This window comes from Mya arenaria, chromosome 11, assembly GCF_026914265.1.
Source record: "Mya arenaria isolate MELC-2E11 chromosome 11, ASM2691426v1".
Classification (NCBI taxonomy): domain Eukaryota; kingdom Metazoa; phylum Mollusca; class Bivalvia; order Myida; family Myidae; genus Mya; species Mya arenaria.
In genome coordinates this window covers 16,679,991-16,698,753 of record NC_069132.1, presented here as the reverse complement: position 1 = coordinate 16,698,753, position 18,763 = coordinate 16,679,991, and the positions used below count along the sequence as shown (strand labels likewise).

The following is an 18,763-nucleotide window of genomic DNA, read 5'->3' as shown; positions in this document are numbered from 1 at the left end:
AGTTACCGGCTACGCAGCGTGCCCGAGGGTTTGATTTTTCGATCCGGAACGGACACACATGATAGATATTTTTTCTAGCATACCTTGAATTACACTTTTTTGTGAAAAATGCATAGAAAAGCGCTGTTTTGTAGATTTCACCAAAAAGCACGTGCGATAATTTTAGCTGACGTCATGACGCGCAGTAATTTTTATTTACTGCATACGACAAGAAGTGCCTTCAGTATCACGTCTTTTAAGGGTTATTTTGTTTTGTAGGCGTCTTTTTGTAAAGTTAATAGTTATGGAACTCATCTATTGAAATCTCTTAATTTTGGTTACATAAAATGTAAAATAAAAGAAATGAAAAGTATTACGTCACAGCGCGTGACTCATCTGGCATGGGGGGATGCCAGATGGAGTTTTCCAGCACGGCTGAATTCACCGGAAATGCCTATCCGGTGTGCTAGAAAACTACGTCTTACACCCCCATGTAAGATGAGTCACGCGCAACAACGCGCCACTTCTTATTTATTTTATTGAATGGTTTATGACAAGTATATCATGCCATTTCAATAAAGCGCATATGCCATTTCAATAAAGCGCAATCAAACATGTAAGTATGCAAGACTTTCAATTAAAATTGAAAATAAATAATCGTAAAAACATTATTTTAGATGAACTATTTGATGTCAATAGTAATTTAAAATTACAGCGCTATATGACGTCAGTACACAACGTCTCACGCGCTTTTTGGTGAAATATACAGAAGGGCGTTTTCTACGTCAATATTTCCACAAATTGATTATGATATGCAAGAAAAAATATCAATCATGTACTTACGCGCGTGCCCTCGGGTCGGATTTTCTATCCCGTACCGGAAACACATGATAGATACTTATAATAATACATTGTATATATACGTATATGTAAATGTTTGTATCAGATTGCGGATTGGTTTATTCTATAAAATACATTGCACACATATGTCAGAGCCACATATGGAGCACATATTAAAACAAAATAACGCATTTAGCAATTTAATTTATTAAATACTATAAATAAAGTTGAGTTTAAAACAAAAGATGTGCGTGCATATTGCACATTGGCATTTAGGAATATTTAAAACCACAATTTGAATTGATATCACAGACACACAAATACACCACAATCCATGTAAAACAGTTTATCTTCATATGCACAGGGCATTTCAGTCTATATTAAAGTCAACAACAAATTCAATGTAAATGATTCAATATATAACAATAGCATTTAATATCTTTGCACCCTCTAAACAATATAGGGTTTTATATTTTCATTATAATATCATTTTTTTTGGTATTTTAATTTTTCAAACTTTAAATGTTTGTAACAAATGATTTAGAGTGAATATAAAAATAGTATTAGGTCAGTCATTTGGCTGACCAGTTTAAAAAAACAATATCAAAGATTTATTTAAAAATATCCCATCACTAATTTCCCAGTGGAATCTTGAACTATTTATCACAGATATTACATTCTGAGAATATTTTATTCATAGAATATAATAAAGGAATGCTAACAATTTCAACAATTGTCGACTCTGATGTTATTTTGTACAAATTGAGTTCAGCATAAAACAACATTTAAATGTTTTGAGTTTAATTACAGCTGTGAAATAAATTGCTTTTTATACCTTAAAAGCTGTGCTATGGAACAACACTCGTTCAACATCGCAGAATGACCATGTAAGCAGGGTCAGCCATCTTTGTGAGATTTTAAAGTCTTCAAAAATAGTAAATTTTTGAGCAACAAAATAAAGAGCAGTTTGAAGTATAAACAGAAGTATGAAAAATACTGTGTATATACATAAACATCTAACAAACAACATTAATGATCAAGCATAAACAACTGGGCAGCGTGAGGCGGAGAGGTTATACTGTAGATTGTTTTATTCTGCAAATAATTCGGTTGCAAATTAAAAAATCTAGCAAAATATTTATTTAAACATCTTTGCCAATGATTGAATAATGGAATCAATTTTTTTTATCTTTCTGAAACTGGCTTAAACCAAAAACGCACAGAAAAAGGACCATGCATAATTAAAACAAGCTACAATATTTTAAATACAATCACTGTAATATCTCTGAATGAGGTTAGGACTTTGCAGAAACTGAAGCAGAGTTGTCTTTCTTTGAGGAAGCTGCGCTGGCACTACTGGCTGTGAGTGTTGAGACGCCAATCGTGTTGAGTGCCTGGCGACTGCGAACCTTCTCGGTGGTAGCCGACATCTCAAGCTTGCTACTGCGTGCGCTACCGTCTGGGTGGTGAAGCATCTGATGTTCTTCCCCTGCCGTCAACTCCTAGAGCACAGATAAGAAGGGCATGCTTTTATCAAATAAACTGTCATTTCAAATTCTTCATTGTGATCTAGATCAATTTAGCTGGCTCAATAATGTATTAATATGTCATTTTAAAAAAGACACTAAAAGTTCCTGTAGAAAAATTACATTGAATCATAATTTACTTTGTAATTTCATGAATGGCATTATATATCAAATGTAAATTAGGCATATGACTAAACATGATTATTTAAAAATAACTGAAATTTAATTTTAGTCTTTGACTAGATGAATCATGATAACATAGTAGCGATGTTGTTGTAGCGATGTTGTTGTAGCGATGTTGTTGTAGCGATGTTGTTGTAGCGATGTTGTTGTAGCGAAGTTGTTGTAGCGATGTTGTTGTAGCGAAGTTGTTGTAGCGATGTTGTTGTAGCGAAGTTGTTGTAGCGATGTTGTTGTAGCGAAGTTGTTGTAGCGATGTTGTTGTAGCGAAGTTGTTGTAGCGATGTTGTTGTAGCGATGTTGTTGTAGCGATGTTGTTGTAGCGATGTTGTTGTAGCGATGTTGTTGTAGCGATGTTGTTGTTGCGATGTTGTTGTAGCGAAGTTGTTGTAGCGATGTTGTTGTAGCGATGTTGTTGTAGCGATGTTGTTGTAGCGAAGTTGTTGTAGCGATGTTGTTGTAGCGAAGTTGTTGTAGCGATGTTGTTGTAGCGATGTTGTTGTTGCGATGTTGTTGTAGCGATGTTGTTGTAGCGAAGTTGTTGTAGCGATGTTGTTGTTGCGAAGTTGTTGTAGCGATGTTGTTGTAGCGAAGTTGTTGTAGCGATGTTGTTGTAGCGATGTTGTTGTAGCGATGTTGTTGTAGCGATGTTGTTGTAGCGAAGTTGTTGTAGCGAAGTTGTTGTAGCGATGTTGTTGTAGCGATGTTGTTGTTGCGATGTTGTTGTAGCGAAGTTGTTGTAGCGATGTTGTTGTAGCGAAGTTGTTGTAGCGATGTTGTTGTAGCGATGTTGTTGTAGCGATGTTGTTGTAGCGATGTTGTTGTAGCGATGTTGTTGTAGCGATGTTGTTGTAGCGATGTTGTTGTAGCGATGTTGTTGTAGCGAAGTTGTTGTAGCGATGTTGTTGTAGCGATGTTGTTGTAGCGATGTTGTTGTAGCGATGTTGTTGTAGCGATGTTGTTGTAGCGAAGTTGTTGTAGCGATGTTGTTGTAGCGAAGTTGTTGTAGCGATGTTGTTGTAGCGAAGTTGTTGTAGCGATGTTGTTGTAGCGATGTTGATGTAGTGAATTTGTTGTAGTGAAGTTGTTGTAGCGATGTTGTTGTTTTCCAACCATGCATTCATGCATCAAGAACACAGTGACAGCTATATCAGAACTCACGTGCAAAAAAGGAACTATCATATCCGAAACAGTAACTTACATGTTAATAGCAAGATATTTAAATTTACTTTGACTACACCATGTACATTTGTTTACAGGAAAGTGCCTTTACATTCTTGATTATATATTCATTGAATTGCAAAGAAATCATAGCTGAGAAAAAACCAACAACACAGAAATGTCCCACATCTCCTTATAAAAGTTAGAGGAGTGGCTAGTCCAAATAATTGTACGTTTACGGATTTTTTTTTACTATTTTTGTTATGGCAAATACTTCACAGGGATTGGAAGAATCCCGTATAACACGTCTATTATTTTAGACTAGAGGATGTGGCATATGATACTATACAATTATTTACTTATCAGCTGTGAAATATAACAATTATGCGGTCAATATGAACTGTATATTTCACAGCTAATAAGTAAATAACTGTTTTATTACATGATACCGTATGATCTAGTTGTAATTGACATGTTTTATCATTTTTTTGATAAATTGACTTTGCAATTATTCTGTCTACACAATTTGCTCTTCGTCCAATCATGGAGGTTTTATATATAGATCATGTAATAAAATGTCTATGGATTACACAAAGTCAATAATGTACAGATGATAGTTATTCAATAATTGCCTTATAAGTGTTCATTATTTCATTTTTGAATGACAATCAGACTGTCAAAAGATAAGTGAAATTAAGCACCTTATATTCAATAATTGCCTTTTAAGTGTTCATTATTTCATTTTTGAATGACAATCAGACTGTCAAAAGATAAGTGAAATTAAGCACCTTTGCAAAGAAAAAACACAATCCCTTAAATATAAGGATATCCATGTAAAATGAACTTAAATACAAGAATGAAAATCCATCTGAAAATTTACAGATCCTAGTACAATAATTCTTTTATGTAAATTTTAAAATATTGATAATAATTGAGGTCATTTACAGAAAAGAAATAGCAGCTAAATAGTTACAAAGGTTTACATATCTCGTACAAATGTGATTATTTTGGGTAATATATTTACTATATAATCATGCAGTCATAAAAATCTGCCATTTCAATATATCATAAACCGACGAAAAGGAGTAAGTACATTTGTACCAATGCTAGATAGAGTGGCTATAACAGTCAACAACATTGTGTATGAAGGACTATATGGCGCTACCCCAAACACTGCCCGTATACTTACCCATCACTAGTGACATGGGGAAAGAAAACAAAACAAAATGAACATTTGGAAAACTGGAAATAACTACAGGACTGGTGTTGTAATTAAGAAATTACAATGCATTTCACTTTTTAAGCATTGTCTGGAAAGTGTAATTACATCGTTATTTAAACTTCATGTTTAGTTTATAAATATATGAAATTTTGATGAACAATGATTTAAAACTGCAACATTAATAAATGCAAGCATCACATGTGGATACCGACACCCATCTGTTTTTATCATTGGACAAGGGGACATAACTCAAACAATACATAAACCAGAGTATAATAAAGCAATTAAAATATTTTAATGGCTTTCAATTTTATGGTCAAGATAAAAGTTTTCACACAAAGCATATGCCAATGAAGCCATCAATGACAACAAGACCATGACAATACCTCAACAATAAGGCATGCCTTGAAAATTAATTTAAAATTATGACAGTATTCAAGAGTAACGAACGAAACAACACAGAAACCCCACACTTTTCTGCATTCTTCACTCATAACAGAAATCAGACAATGGACAAACACCAGCAGATTTTGAAGAAGATTCTTTAATAGTTCACTTTTTTATATTGAATTAATTTGATCATATAGAGTTACTATTACATGTTGCTGAAATATTAAGAACTAATGAAGTCTAATTTGCAACATGAAACTTGATCTAAAACTAGTAAAGGTAAAGGGTAAAATCTAAGAAAAGTAAAATAGTTTTTGTACAAATCTTAAGTGGCCTAAGGCTGGATGATAACAAAATTTCTGACTGTATATGGAGAGCCTTATACCAAATATCCTTAACAAAGCGGGGTGAAATGAAAAACTGGGTGGGGAAAGCCTAACGACCCATGCTAAAGGTGGAAACCAAACAAAGAAAGTTTACGAAGCCTACATTGGAAGCCTCGGACTCGAAATCCACGTGCTGCAACAAACACGTTCAGTTACATGTACACCATTGAACCACAGTGAATACACATGTCATGGTTATTCTTATACGTCTTCAGCACTATCTCATGTATAGATTTTTCTTCTTTTTAAAGATGTTTTATTTCAAAGAAATGCCATTTGAAGCATTTAATGCATATACTTTTATCTTGCTTCTCATATTCTTCTTTTAGACCACACTGTTATAAACACATTAACTGTTCTGTGCCATGCTCATGCACAATACGTGTATTTCATGCAACACAAAAATAGTCATATTAAATTTGTTTATTTAAAATGACAATATTAATTGCAAAATGCTTAAAGGTCACATACAATATTCAGTTATACTATCAGCACTTCATAATAAATTATGTTAATAATGCATTAAATTCCAAGCTCTTACTTAGTCACTTACTAATTTATCTTTCAATCATCATTACATGCATTACATAAGTAAGCTGCACGAACATTATTGAGCTTAAAAAGGTTGCTTGGTTACCCTTCACTATCTAGGCATTTTCCTGCTTTATATATGCAAAAGATACATTTAAAGAAGAATGAAATTGCAACACTAGCGAGTTTGGAAATATATTGAGATTAAATATACTTTTAAGACAATTATCATTGACTAATTGATGAAACCACTTAAAATGTGTAGTGCATATTGACACCAATCACATCACTTTGTGCGGTAAGTCTTACCCATGTACTCTTTTATGAAAGACAAGAAAACAAAATAAGTCAATTATGACATGGAGAATTTGGTGTTCTTTTTTAAATGAGGCCTAAAACCGTATTGGAGCATTGGACCATAACAACCCCCCGCCCTCTCTAGCCTCATTGTGAAACTGTCTGAACCTATCACAGGGATACAGAAGATATACTTGAATATAATACAAAAATAAATAACTGGTAAATAAATAATGACAGACAGAAGAAAATACATGAAAATCATTGTATATCACAGATATCAGCAATTATGGACATAGATTAGAAAGCATCACCCAGAACCATAGCGACAAGAGCAGGTACTTACTGCATCTTCCTGTATAGCAACAAAACAAGAATGGTATGCATTAGATAATGTGCATCATATGTGATCTAACTTAGGGCAAGCTAGTTTTTCCTAAAAAATTAAGTGTTTTTATAACAATGTTTGGGTGAAACACTGCTTCCCTGTACATGATTTATAAATCTCCCAGCATCATCTACATGTACCACAACATAACATGCAATAAGTCTTTACATTTTAAATGTATCATTATTAACCATTTATGTATTTACCATACTCATTTATATTTTTCAAATCAGTTTTACATAAGTTCCATTGAAACAGAGATTGATTAAGTGCTTGAAAAGCAGTTACATGTAATAAGAGAAATATTAGTATAATCTGAATCAAATCTGTATTACCAGAAACTGATCCACATATTTAGCAATGCATACATGAATGACTACAAACAGAAAGAGAAACATGATGTGACTAATCACAAAATATTTCTTATAATAACTGATTTTTTTATTTTTAAAAGACTAGACCAGAAGCGAGTGTATTCATCTTGTGTCACATGCAGTCACATGCACCAATGATAACAGTTCATATATCTGTGTAGACAAGAAACTGAAGCCGATGGTCTGTTTGTCATACATACATACTTTCAATGTATTTCTTCATATTCATTCTTATGCAATGTGATTTTAAAACACATGACTTGAATCTCATTTACATTCAAATTACAGAATACTTTTTGTATTATTTTGTTGTGTACAGAAGAAAGAACAATGCAAAAGAATATTAATAAAATAATATTTATAAACTGACTAAGGACAAAGTGTGTTAAAACAAGACTAATCATAAGTCTTTAATGTTTGCGACTAACAGAAGTCTACCATTTATATCAGTAAAGGAGTAAGGACTAGAGAACTGAAGAACTGAAGAAGATGTGTCGTGTTTGTACCTCTCCAATCTCACTAAAGTCATCTCGTTCTGAATACTGAAGATATGTCACAATAGTATTGTCTCTGGTTACAATTCTTCCTATGTCTTGTATTGAACTACATTATTTAATGTGCCTTTAACTACTTAGGGCCATTCCATTTAAACATATAACCTCCGGGGTGGGGGTGGGGGGGGGGTACTTTTAAAATATACCAATCCCCTACAGTAGTGAATTTACCCTTTTGGGGTCCAAATAAGTGCAAAAAGACACCCACCTATATACTATTTAAATAATTGCCTACCCCTGCAGGTTATATGTTTTACTAGAATAGCCCTTACATAATTATCATTTGCATCAATGTTAATTATAATCTAGCCAATTAAACAGCTGAAAAGTGCAAAATTAAGTAAAGTAGCATACTGCAGCACCATTGTACAAAATATTTTTTCAGATAAGAGCTCAAAAAGTTACTAATTTCCAAAAAAGAAAAGTTAAGATCTTAAGTTTCAGGGTGCCTTGGTATACATCATTGTTAGCCATACATATATAAAGCCTATGGTAGCCATTAAATGTATGACTCACCAAGATTACGCAACAAGAGTATCTGAGCCTTCTGTTGAGCTTTTAGAGAGCCCAGGCAGGGCCCGTCTCAGGGGCACATAACTCTGAACACTGCTGGGCCCAGACAGCTGAGACTCAGGGATGGATGCAAGGCTTATTTCTCTATGACCCACAGAGTGTTCAGACATTTGGCTGGAGCGACGCCGACGTCGCTCAGCACGAGACGAGCCCGCCATAGACCCGTTGAGCTCAGAGGCTGTGTCAGACATTGGTGACTGAGGCTGAAATCAATGCAATTGCAAAATAGGCTAAAAACAGTATTATGGATCTATCGTAGCTAGAATAAAATACATTGCCAAATCACCGTAACCTGTTTCTTAGAAAAGCATAAAAACCTGTCTCTTAGAAAAGCAACAGAACCTGTTTCTTAGAAAGAAGGTTATCCTGTTGTTTCTACTGGCCATCATATACTGATATATTTTTATCAGGCATAGAAAATAGACCCTAGTCACAGAGTGTGTTAAAGTAAATCTACTTTAAATCCAAAGGTATATCTATTATATTCTTCCTCTTCCTTATCTTTATCAGTCTTATTTACCCTTAACGAATGCACAACATCTTAGACTAAAATGGTTTAGTAAACCTAACAGCCAAATTTCCTCTCACATATAAGTAACATCAACTATTAATTTATTTCTCCACAACTACTGTACTGCTGTACATTAAAAATAATAGCCTAAATGCCAAGCCAGGTAGACGTACCCGCAATTTGACTCCGTCAGACAGTGAGAATGTAAACGCTGCGATGGCGCCCTCCGGTATCTGGGGGAGTCGAAACTCGCTTGGGGGAATCACGTAATTCTCAATCTGCTCCAGGCGCTTCTTCAACATTTTCTGGTACTTTGTTACTGTTAGAAAGGTTTTTTTAAATGTTTAATTTATTGTCATAGACAAAGTCAACAATAGATAGAAAAAATCTGACTAAAACCTGTAATAGTTGCATAAGAAAATAGTAAGTATTTCAATTATCTCAGTAGCCATTTTGCAGATGAAAGAGCAAACACATCAACTAGTTTAGCCATAACCCAAGCTACTGCATCTGTACCAAACCTTTAACATACTGTAATTCATTATCACCATACCTGGTTTCTTGCTGTTGTCTTCAGGCGGAGAGAAAGATTTGCGGAAACCAGCCCAGTAAGGCAGCAGCTCCTTAAACACTGCCAGCTGGGCCTCGTCAAATATGTTTGAGAACACATCCTTGCTCTGCACGTAACGCTGGGCCGCTCGCAAGGTCTTCTGGTGAAGCTCGTTGTTGATGTCAACCTGGAGTGTGAGATTTGTGTGGTTTTTTTTATCTTAACATTGATTTTTTTCTTGCCAACCATTTTTATGAAATTTAAAATGTTACATGATATTATTGAGCACTGTGGCTTATTTTCTCTTTGAACTGTACCCAATGAACTTTTATTTATTGCGAGACCAAACAATTCATGACAAGACAAATTTCTTTTGTTGTGAAAAATTATGATTATGAATGCCTGAGGATTTATCTCTTATTTACCATCGGCACTGGAATTAAAAAGAAAGTACCTGGAGTGTGGGTGATGTGTAGGACTCGAGGAAGCACTCAATGATGGACTGAACTTTCCGTTTCAGGAGCTCCTCATCGGAAAACTGGTGACTGCACTCCTGTATATGGAAACACAAACACATGGAGCCTTTCATATTTCTAGGTGCTCCTTCAAGACATTATTACAAAATCAATTATTTCATTGATCAGCATGTCATTTTTATTCATCTACAAGTCTTTCTCAAAGAAAATTAATGTCAATTTTTTTTATCCTAAATTAATAAAAGAGAATCAATGACCACTGCCTTTATTAACAAGGTTACTGCACACTGCATCTTCTTTTATCATGCATGTATTGTTTTATTTAAATCTGTTGAGTAATTTAGAAGTTACACTGCTGACAAGAAAAACTAGCCTTTCATGAGTAGTCGGGAAACCGTTTTTCTATTTTTAGTAACAGTGACCTTGGCCCCACCAGCCCCAATATTGAACTTGACCTGTATCTTCTGATGTTACACCTGTGTACCAAAAATTGTTCAAATCTGTCTAGTCTTTCATGAGTTATCGTCCGGAAACCGTTTTTCTATTTTTAGTAACAGTGACCTTGACCTTGGCCCCACCAGCCCCAATATCGAACTTGACCTGTATCTTCTGATGTTACACCTGTGTACCAAAATTTTTTCAAATCTGTCAAGCCTTTCATGATTTATCGTCCAGAAACCGTTTTTCTATTTTTAGTAACATTGACCTTGACTTTGGCCCCACCAGCCCTTATATCGAATTGACCTGTATCTTCTGATGTTGCACCTGTGTACCAAAAATTGTTCAAATCTGTCAAGCCTTTCATGAGTTATCGTCCACAAACCGTTTTTCTATTTTTAGTAACAGTGACCTTGACCTTGGCCCCACCAGCCCCAATATCGAACTTGACCTATATCTTCTGATGTTACACCTGTGTACCAAACTGTATCTTCTGATGTTACACCTGTGTACCAAAAATTGTTCAAATCTGTCTAGTCTTTCATGAGTTATCGTACGGAAACCGTTTTTCTATTTTTAGTAACAGTGACCTTGACCTTGGCCCCACCAGCCCCAATATCGAACTTGACCTGTATCTTCTGATGTTACACCTGTGTATCAAAAATTGTTCAAATCTGTCTAGCCTTTCATGAGTTATTGTCCGGAAACCGTTTTTCTATTTTTAGTAACAGTGACCTTGACCTTGGCCCCACCAGCCCCAATATCGAACTTGACCTGTATCTTCTGATGTTACACCTGTGTACCAAAAATTGTTCAAATCTGTCAAGCCTTTCATGAGTTATCGTCCACAAACCGTTTTTCTATTTTTAGTAACAGTGACCTTGACCTTGGCCCCACCAGCCCCAATATTGAACTTGACCTATATCTTCTGATGTTACACCTGTGTACCAAACTGTATCTTCTGATGTTACACCTGTGTACCAAAATTGTTCAAATCTGTCTAGTCTTTCATGAGTTATCGTACGGAAACCGTTTTTCTATTTTTAGTAACAGTGACCTTGACCTTGGCCCCACCAGCCCCAATATCGAACTTGACCTGTATCTTCTGATGTTGCACCTGTGTATCAAAAATTGTTCAAATCTGTCTAGCCTTTCATGAGTTATCGTCCGGAAACCGTTTTTCTATTTTTAGTAACAGTGACCTTGACCTTGGCCCCACCAGCCCCAATATCGAACTTGACCTGTATCTTCTGATGTTACACCTGTGTACCAAAAAATCTTCAAATCTGTCAAGCCTTTCATGAGTTAGCGTCCGGAAACCGTTTTTCTATTTTTAGTAACAATGACCTTGACCTTGGCCCCACTAGCCCCAATATCGAACTTGACCTGCATCTTCTGATGTTACACCTGTGTACAATTTTTTTTTTTAAATCTGTCTAGCCTTTAATGAGTTATCGTCCGGAAACCGTTTTTCTATTTTTAGTAACATTGACCTTGACCTTGGCCCCACCAGCCCCAATATCGAACTTGACCTGTATCTTCTGATGTTACAGCTGTGTACCAAAAATTGTTCAAATCTGTCAAGCCTTTCATGAGTTATCGTCCGGAAACCGTTTTTCTATTTTTATTAACAGTGACCTTGACCTTGGCCCCACCAGCCCCAATATGGAACTTGACCTGTATCTTCTGATGTTACACCTGTGTACCAAAAATTGTTCAAATCTGTCTAGCCTTTCATGAGTTATCATCCGACAGACCGACCGACCGACAGACAGACCGACCGACCTTCAGACCGACCGACAAGCTCAATCCTATTTACCCCCTAAAACTTCGTTTGTGGGGGTATAATTATCATAACTTAATAAGTGTAACTGACCTTGAACTTCTGTATCTCAATATAGAAGAAGAGGTCCTTGTCGATGAGTGGCATGTTGTCCTCCTCATTGTGTTTCACAAGATACTTGTAGAAGTAAAGCATCTGCATGGACATGGTGCCCGACGCACAGGCCTTCAGGGCACGATAAAACTCCTCACGATCATCCTTGTGGGGCTGCGCTCGGCCAGTCTGCAACATCATTATGTACAAAAATGTTAGAAATACAATTCTTCGGTAACTAAGTAATATTTCACATCGTGACCATAGTGCAAGAACTCAATAACTGCATCTATTTCTTTATGCAGCTATTGAGTTATTGCACTAAATTGATGATATTATCCATGGGCTAGACCCATTTGGCAAAGTCCAAACATATAATACTTTCATAAATGTTTTTTTATGTGTAAGTTACATTAAGTAAATTGCAATCTTATATATCAAGTAAAAAAGCATTTGTGGAAAAGAATAAAAGGGGAAACTGAACTAAAATATGACAATAAAATCAATGGTAAAAATGTTTGTGATGGGGAAAAAGGAAATCACCTATTGTAAAAAAAATGTTTTACTTTTTTGCAATTTTTTAAAAGGTGCTTAAATATACAAATAACCCATCACCACTTCTAAAAGAAATTAAAAAGTAAGACACTAAAACTTTCTTGTTATATATCTTTTTCCACCAAGAGATGTTCCAGTCCAGGGGCTTGTTTTAGAAACAGCTTGGTCACTTTTATTTTCCTTCTGACAAGATATTTTACTGATTGAATTTGAAAATAACGCTTTGAAACCTAAGTAAATGGCCAAAGATCGCCATGAATCCACCCCTGTACTAGCGAACAATATAAATACACATCAACTGATGATAAATAATACATAAAATATTCTAATTTATTTGTGTTATATATATTTAACAAAACAAAGAACATATACATAGCTGTACAAAAACTTAGCACATGCAATATTCTAACATGGTGATAGTGATTTATAAAGGAAACATTGAATAAGTAAGATTGCCATGCATAAAGTGTGCATTTGTGAACATTCTTCAACCATATGATATGAAAGCTAAAAACGTATGGTCAAGCTACATGTATAATCCAAACAATCAGCCATATCTTTTCCTACACCATTTTCTGAACCAATCCATACTTTAGTTATGATCTACATGTACACGAATATAAGTCTTCAACAACATCACTGTGGCTACATAAATATATTGTAATGGTATCAACCAAACTCAACTTGTACTTTTGACAAAAACCCTTCAAAATTTTAAAATATGATTTGTGACAAAACTATTTACATTTTAGCAAACAAGCATGAGTCTATGATTTTTGCCCAAACCTTGAAAACAGCATGCTCATATGATTCCTCATTTTAAAGCCTTGAAAAAAACATGCTTTAATCATTCAAAACTTTAAATTAAAGCCTTGAAAAACATGCTCAAATCATTCCAAACTTTAAAGCCTTGAGAAAAACATGCTTAATCCATTCCAAACTTTAAAGCCTTGAGAAAAACATGCTTAATCCATTCCAAACTTTAAAGCCTTGAGAAAAACATGCTTAATCCATTCCAAACTTTAAAGCCTTGAGAAAAACATGCTTAATCCATTCCAAACTTTAAAGCCTTGAAAAAAAACATGCTTAAATCATTCCAAACTATAAATTAAAGCCTTAAAAAAACAAAAAAAACATGCTCAAATCATTCCAAACTTAAAGTTAATGCCTTGAAAAAAACATGCTCAAATCATTCCAAACTTAAAATTAATGCCTTGAAAAAAACATGCTCAAATCATTCCAAACTTAAAATTAATGCCTTGAAAAAAAACATGCTCAAATCATTCCAAACTTTAAATCAAAGTCTTGTAAAAAACATGCTTAAATCATTCCAAACTTTAAAGCCTTGAAAAAACATGCTTAAATCATTCCAAACTTTAAGCCTTAAAAAAACATGCTCACATCATTCCAAACTTAAAAGCCATGCTACCATTTGATAAAATAGCAATAAAATATTGGACAAAATAAACACCAAAATCCTGTCTTGGGTAGATACATGTGTATGTAAGTGCCATCACTTTGTAACAATACATGTTCACAATTGCTGTTTTTTTTTGAAAGGCCACACTGAGCGTGTCTTGTTCCATACTTAGTTTAGTCAAATTTAACCAGTCCCATATATCTGGGAACTGTTTTTTGTCTTATGGCCAAGGTTGAAGTTGTTGCATGTTAAAAACGACACTGACAATAACTTAACTTTTATTCTTCGAAAAATAAACAAGCTAAAAATATATTGTATATTATCATACATGACATATTGCCCAGCAGGGGGGAAATCAGAATTTAGATCAATCCCCTGGAATTCATTTCTATTTTATTTTTATTTTTTAAACATGACAGGGAAAGATATTGAGTAGATTACTTCTTACAACAAATATACTCAATACAATGCTTTAAGAAATGCTAGCTTAAAAGGTTGAACACTGGCAGAACAAGCAAAATGTCTGCATTGGAGCTATTTATTATCATATCCCCATGTATGACATGTTAATGAATTTTCTAGACCTAGCTGTTACAAATCCACAAAATTACAAAATTACAAATCTGGGCTATTGTAAAATCCCCTGGTTTTTTAAACAGAATCCCCAGGGGAAGTGGCAAGAAATATGGCATGTATGATATCATTAATATAGAATCATTTCAGTATGGCCCATTCAAGTAAAACTAAACCAATGCGAAATGTGGCATATTTAACCAAGACAAGATAAAAGCAAACTGTAAAGAAGTACAAGCAAAAATGGCCGATTACACGAGTGTGAGTGATACAACAATGCCTTCCCACGCATGCTCAAAAGGCATGAAGACGTGACACATTATACCTTTGTGTTAAAGCGTGCCCGTTTGGGGCGCGCAATCATCTGGGAGCTGCCAGTCTGACCCCGTGGGGTCGTTGTACTGCTATCGTCCTATGGGTGATACATGCGCTACATTAGATCTACTCTTTTTATGCTCTAATAACAAATTAACCTTTAATGACCGTGAAGCAATTAATTATAACAATATTCTTTGCTTTTTGATATTGTTTAAAGTAAATGATTAAGTGGAATCTCTAAGGCCAAAAAAAATAATAATTGTTTGTTTCGGATAACCTTCCCAAAATTTCTAGGTAGGGTAGGTAGGGATTTTTTTTTTTTTCAAAATCTGTCGTAAGTTCAGAGTGTTTTCTTGCACATGGCAGTCTTTCCTACATCACTGTCATTGCCTGACTTTGTTTTATCATATAAACAATAATTCTGATTAAAATCTGCATTTATCCGCCCTTCGTAACTCTCTATTCGCTAACGAATATTTTTTTTTGCTCTGAAACGGAAAAAAATAGTTAGGGTCGGCGCATTTTTATAGGTAGGGTCGGGTTACCCGAAACAGACATATTTTTTTTTAGGCCTAATTAAAAGTGAGATTAGATACTTCATTAGTAAATCTGTTATCTGTTCTTGAACTTTTTTAATAATTCTACATACAAGCATCATTATATTTTTAACATTAAGTAGAAGGTTACTACAATTCATCTAAATGCAAACAGTTATTCATTCTATAAATCCAACACTGGTTAATATTCATGACACACTGCATGCATGTACCTTTATATACTTTGTGACATTCACAAAGTTTTAGTAAAACACAAAGACTCTTTCCACAACCATCTTGTGTCATGTCAGAAAAGCATTCACATATAGATTAAGTTAGAATTATATTTCCATGACGCTACTTCACACAGTTTAATATGGTTAATGACGATGCATGCCCCTCGCTATACCTGTGACGACAAGTACGTGTAATCTGTAGATTCGGTATAGCCAGAGGTTTCAGTACCCTCGCGTGCAAAATGCACACGGCGGGACTTTTTTTCAAGTTTACTTATTGTGATTCTGACAGAAGGGTGCGTGTTCTCTCTGTCCATATCACCATCCTAACAGGAAAACAACATGTCCATATTGAAACATTTCTCTTAAACAAAAACATGATTTCATAGTTGTGCAATTTGTTTCCAACTGAAAGTATTGCAGTAAACACTGAAATATGACTGATAAATAGTGTGTATTTTTTCATTAATAACATTACCACTCTGTTTCAATTCAAGGTTAAAGGTTCAATCACCTGATTAGACCTAATATGCTAGCATGTTGGCACCTTAACATTATGCATATACAGAGGGGCAAGTATTAGGCTAAATAATGCTGAAATTCTTGTTTTAAAAAGTAAAGGCAATCAATATGTTGACAGGTCCAATAGTGTTTATTCCCTTCTGAAAGAAAGTGCACTAGGTTAGCAGGAGACTTCCAGTGGACATAGTGAACCAACCTTTGGAACACGCATTGAGAACATACAAGTGCAGAACTGGCTCACAATTCTGTGCAGTTAACACAATGACGTTACTATTCAGACTTAACAAACATTGAGACTTGCCATAATTCCACCGGTTCTTTTAAACATCTGAAATTTTCCATCTTGATCATCTCAAGTTGCCTTTTAGGTAATAAATGAGCTACTATATGCATCGGTCTTATTGTAATGTCTGCATAGTATTGGTCTACTGTAAATTTTGATTGCACAAATGATTAACGGTTGAAAAAAAAGTAATTAACAAAACGGGTTTAGGGGTAAAACAAATCTTCATTGTATGAAGTTACTTTATTGTCTAATAAGACAATGCCAAAATAATTACAACCCAAAAGAGCTCATCTTAAACTAAGCCAAATGATGCTGTACCGCTTGCACAATACTATGTTCAAGAATAGACCGCTTTCCGTTCTGACTATCCTTGACATCAACCCGAACACATAAGGCCATTCCTACCTTTCCTTTGCCCTTGGATTTTTTCCAGTTGCCCATGGAGGCATCGGTTCCCAGCCTCATAGAGAGCTCAGCCTGTGAGAGCTTCACAAGTTCACCAGGCTCCATCCCCTGTTCCTCAGCCTTATTCTAAAATACACGATTAAAGACACATGTATATGTGATGTTGTATAAGACTGTTAAAGAAGGGGTTGTAATTAGTCATGAAAAAGTGATTAAATCTTCCTTAACTTGTCCATGACTCTTCAATTAAGTGTTTATTATTGTTGATCAATGTGTATATGATTGTGAAGACAAAGGGATACGAAAAATATTGACATTCCATTGGATATTTTCCTGATCTTTGAAGACTTCAACTCTTCTTTTCAAAAAAAACAAAATTATGTGAATAAAAAAAGAATTCACATCTCTTCCTTTGGTTCTGAATGATTGGCATACAAAAGAGGTCAAATTCTAATTTGACAGCAATAGTTCTCGGAGTCACTTCATAAAATTCATAACAAAACTGGGAATGGTGTTCTCGCATTTTCTAAATGCTATCTGGGTAAAAATCAAAATTTTAAATTGGATTTAATAGTTTTGAATCATTCATATGGCATTTAAAAATGTTCACTGTTGTCTGATGATGTACCTTGTATTAATAGCAGGGGAGTACCTTGTATTAATAGCAGGGGAGTACCTTGTATTAATAGCAGGGGAGTACCTTGTATTAATAGCAGGGGAGTACCTTGTATTAATAGCAGGGGAGTACCTTGTATTAATAGCAGGGGAGTACCTTGTATTAATAGCAGGGGAGTAACATGCACAAATGTAAAAAAAAAAAAGTATTGTTATATTTTTCTCCCTACCTTCTGGAAAGTGTTGGCATATAAAGGAAGGTTTTAAACACCTCATAGATTATAACTAGGTCTTTGATATTTAAATCTAAGACAGGGGAGAAAAGCGCAACAGTTTGAGAACAACTTCTGATTGAGTAACTGAATGTCAAAAATAGATAACTTTCTTTCTGAAATAAGAGTTACCATGAGGTAGGATTTGAAGTGTTCGTCGATCTTCCCGTGCAGAGTGTGTTGTATCTCCTTCATGACGGCCGTTTTCGGCCTTTCTTTTTCATGCAGTTTGTGCCGTATCTTGTCAGGTAATTCAACCTTCTTCTTGCCATTGGCATCTAAGTAAGTCCTGAAGTAAAAGAAGTAAAGTAGAGAATATTTAACATGCTTTTATACTTGTGGTTTGACAAAATCTATAACTTTCTCTATTTCCCTTTATACTTGTCTTAAATTTGCAACATTTAAAACCTTTGCTTAAACTCAACTAAAACAGTGTTCAGATTTCAACAAGCAAATAGTAAGTTTTCCTCAATTTTGAAGCCTGTTCAGCAAAATTAACAGACACATGTTTGTTTATGTCTGACATTATCTGGCTTGTCCACATACTTCTGTATGACGTTGGCATGTTGTTCACGCCGCTGGGCTTCCTTCTTGTTTGTGCCGTATGAGAGGAAGGTCTCTATGTCAGAAAAGAGTTGCACGCTACTGAGAACATCCTTCTCCTCTGACTCTATCAGGTGCTTTTTGAAGTTTGACATGATCCTGGAATATACTCCAACATTGTGACAGGTAATATCAGTACTGGGGTAGGCCAAGATCATGACATTGTGATA

At 34.9% G+C, this 18,763-nt stretch overlaps 1 protein-coding gene across 14 annotated transcripts in view; it reads right to left on the bottom strand.

The window, feature by feature from the left end:
- Window positions 1–1,016: 1,016 nt before the first annotated feature.
- LOC128207645 (uncharacterized) overlaps window positions 1,017–18,763 on the bottom strand; it is a 67,232-nt gene continuing 49,485 nt past the window's right edge. For 3 of the 14 annotated variants that reach the window (XM_052910687.1, XM_052910690.1, XM_052910694.1), the window contains 11 exons: window positions 18,537–18,692; window positions 18,123–18,279; window positions 17,104–17,229; window positions 16,064–16,216; window positions 15,126–15,212; window positions 12,253–12,441; window positions 9,917–10,015; window positions 9,466–9,649; window positions 9,086–9,231; window positions 8,345–8,604; window positions 7,792–7,816 (listed from right to left, as the gene is read on the bottom strand). In XM_052910687.1, the coding sequence (XP_052766647.1) occupies window positions 8,350–8,604; window positions 9,086–9,231; window positions 9,466–9,649; window positions 9,917–10,015; window positions 12,253–12,441; window positions 15,126–15,212; window positions 16,064–16,216; window positions 17,104–17,229; window positions 18,123–18,279; window positions 18,537–18,692 (1,552 nt within the window). In that variant the 3' untranslated portion in view covers window positions 7,792–7,816; window positions 8,345–8,349. Of the gene's footprint in view, window positions 2,322–7,780; window positions 7,817–8,344; window positions 8,605–9,085; window positions 9,232–9,465; window positions 9,650–9,916; window positions 10,016–12,252; window positions 12,442–15,125; window positions 15,213–16,063; window positions 16,217–17,103; window positions 17,230–18,122; window positions 18,280–18,536; window positions 18,693–18,763 lie in introns of those variants that run through there. The other 11 variants (XM_052910693.1, XM_052910695.1, XM_052910699.1 and 8 more) reach the window with 9 other exon arrangements.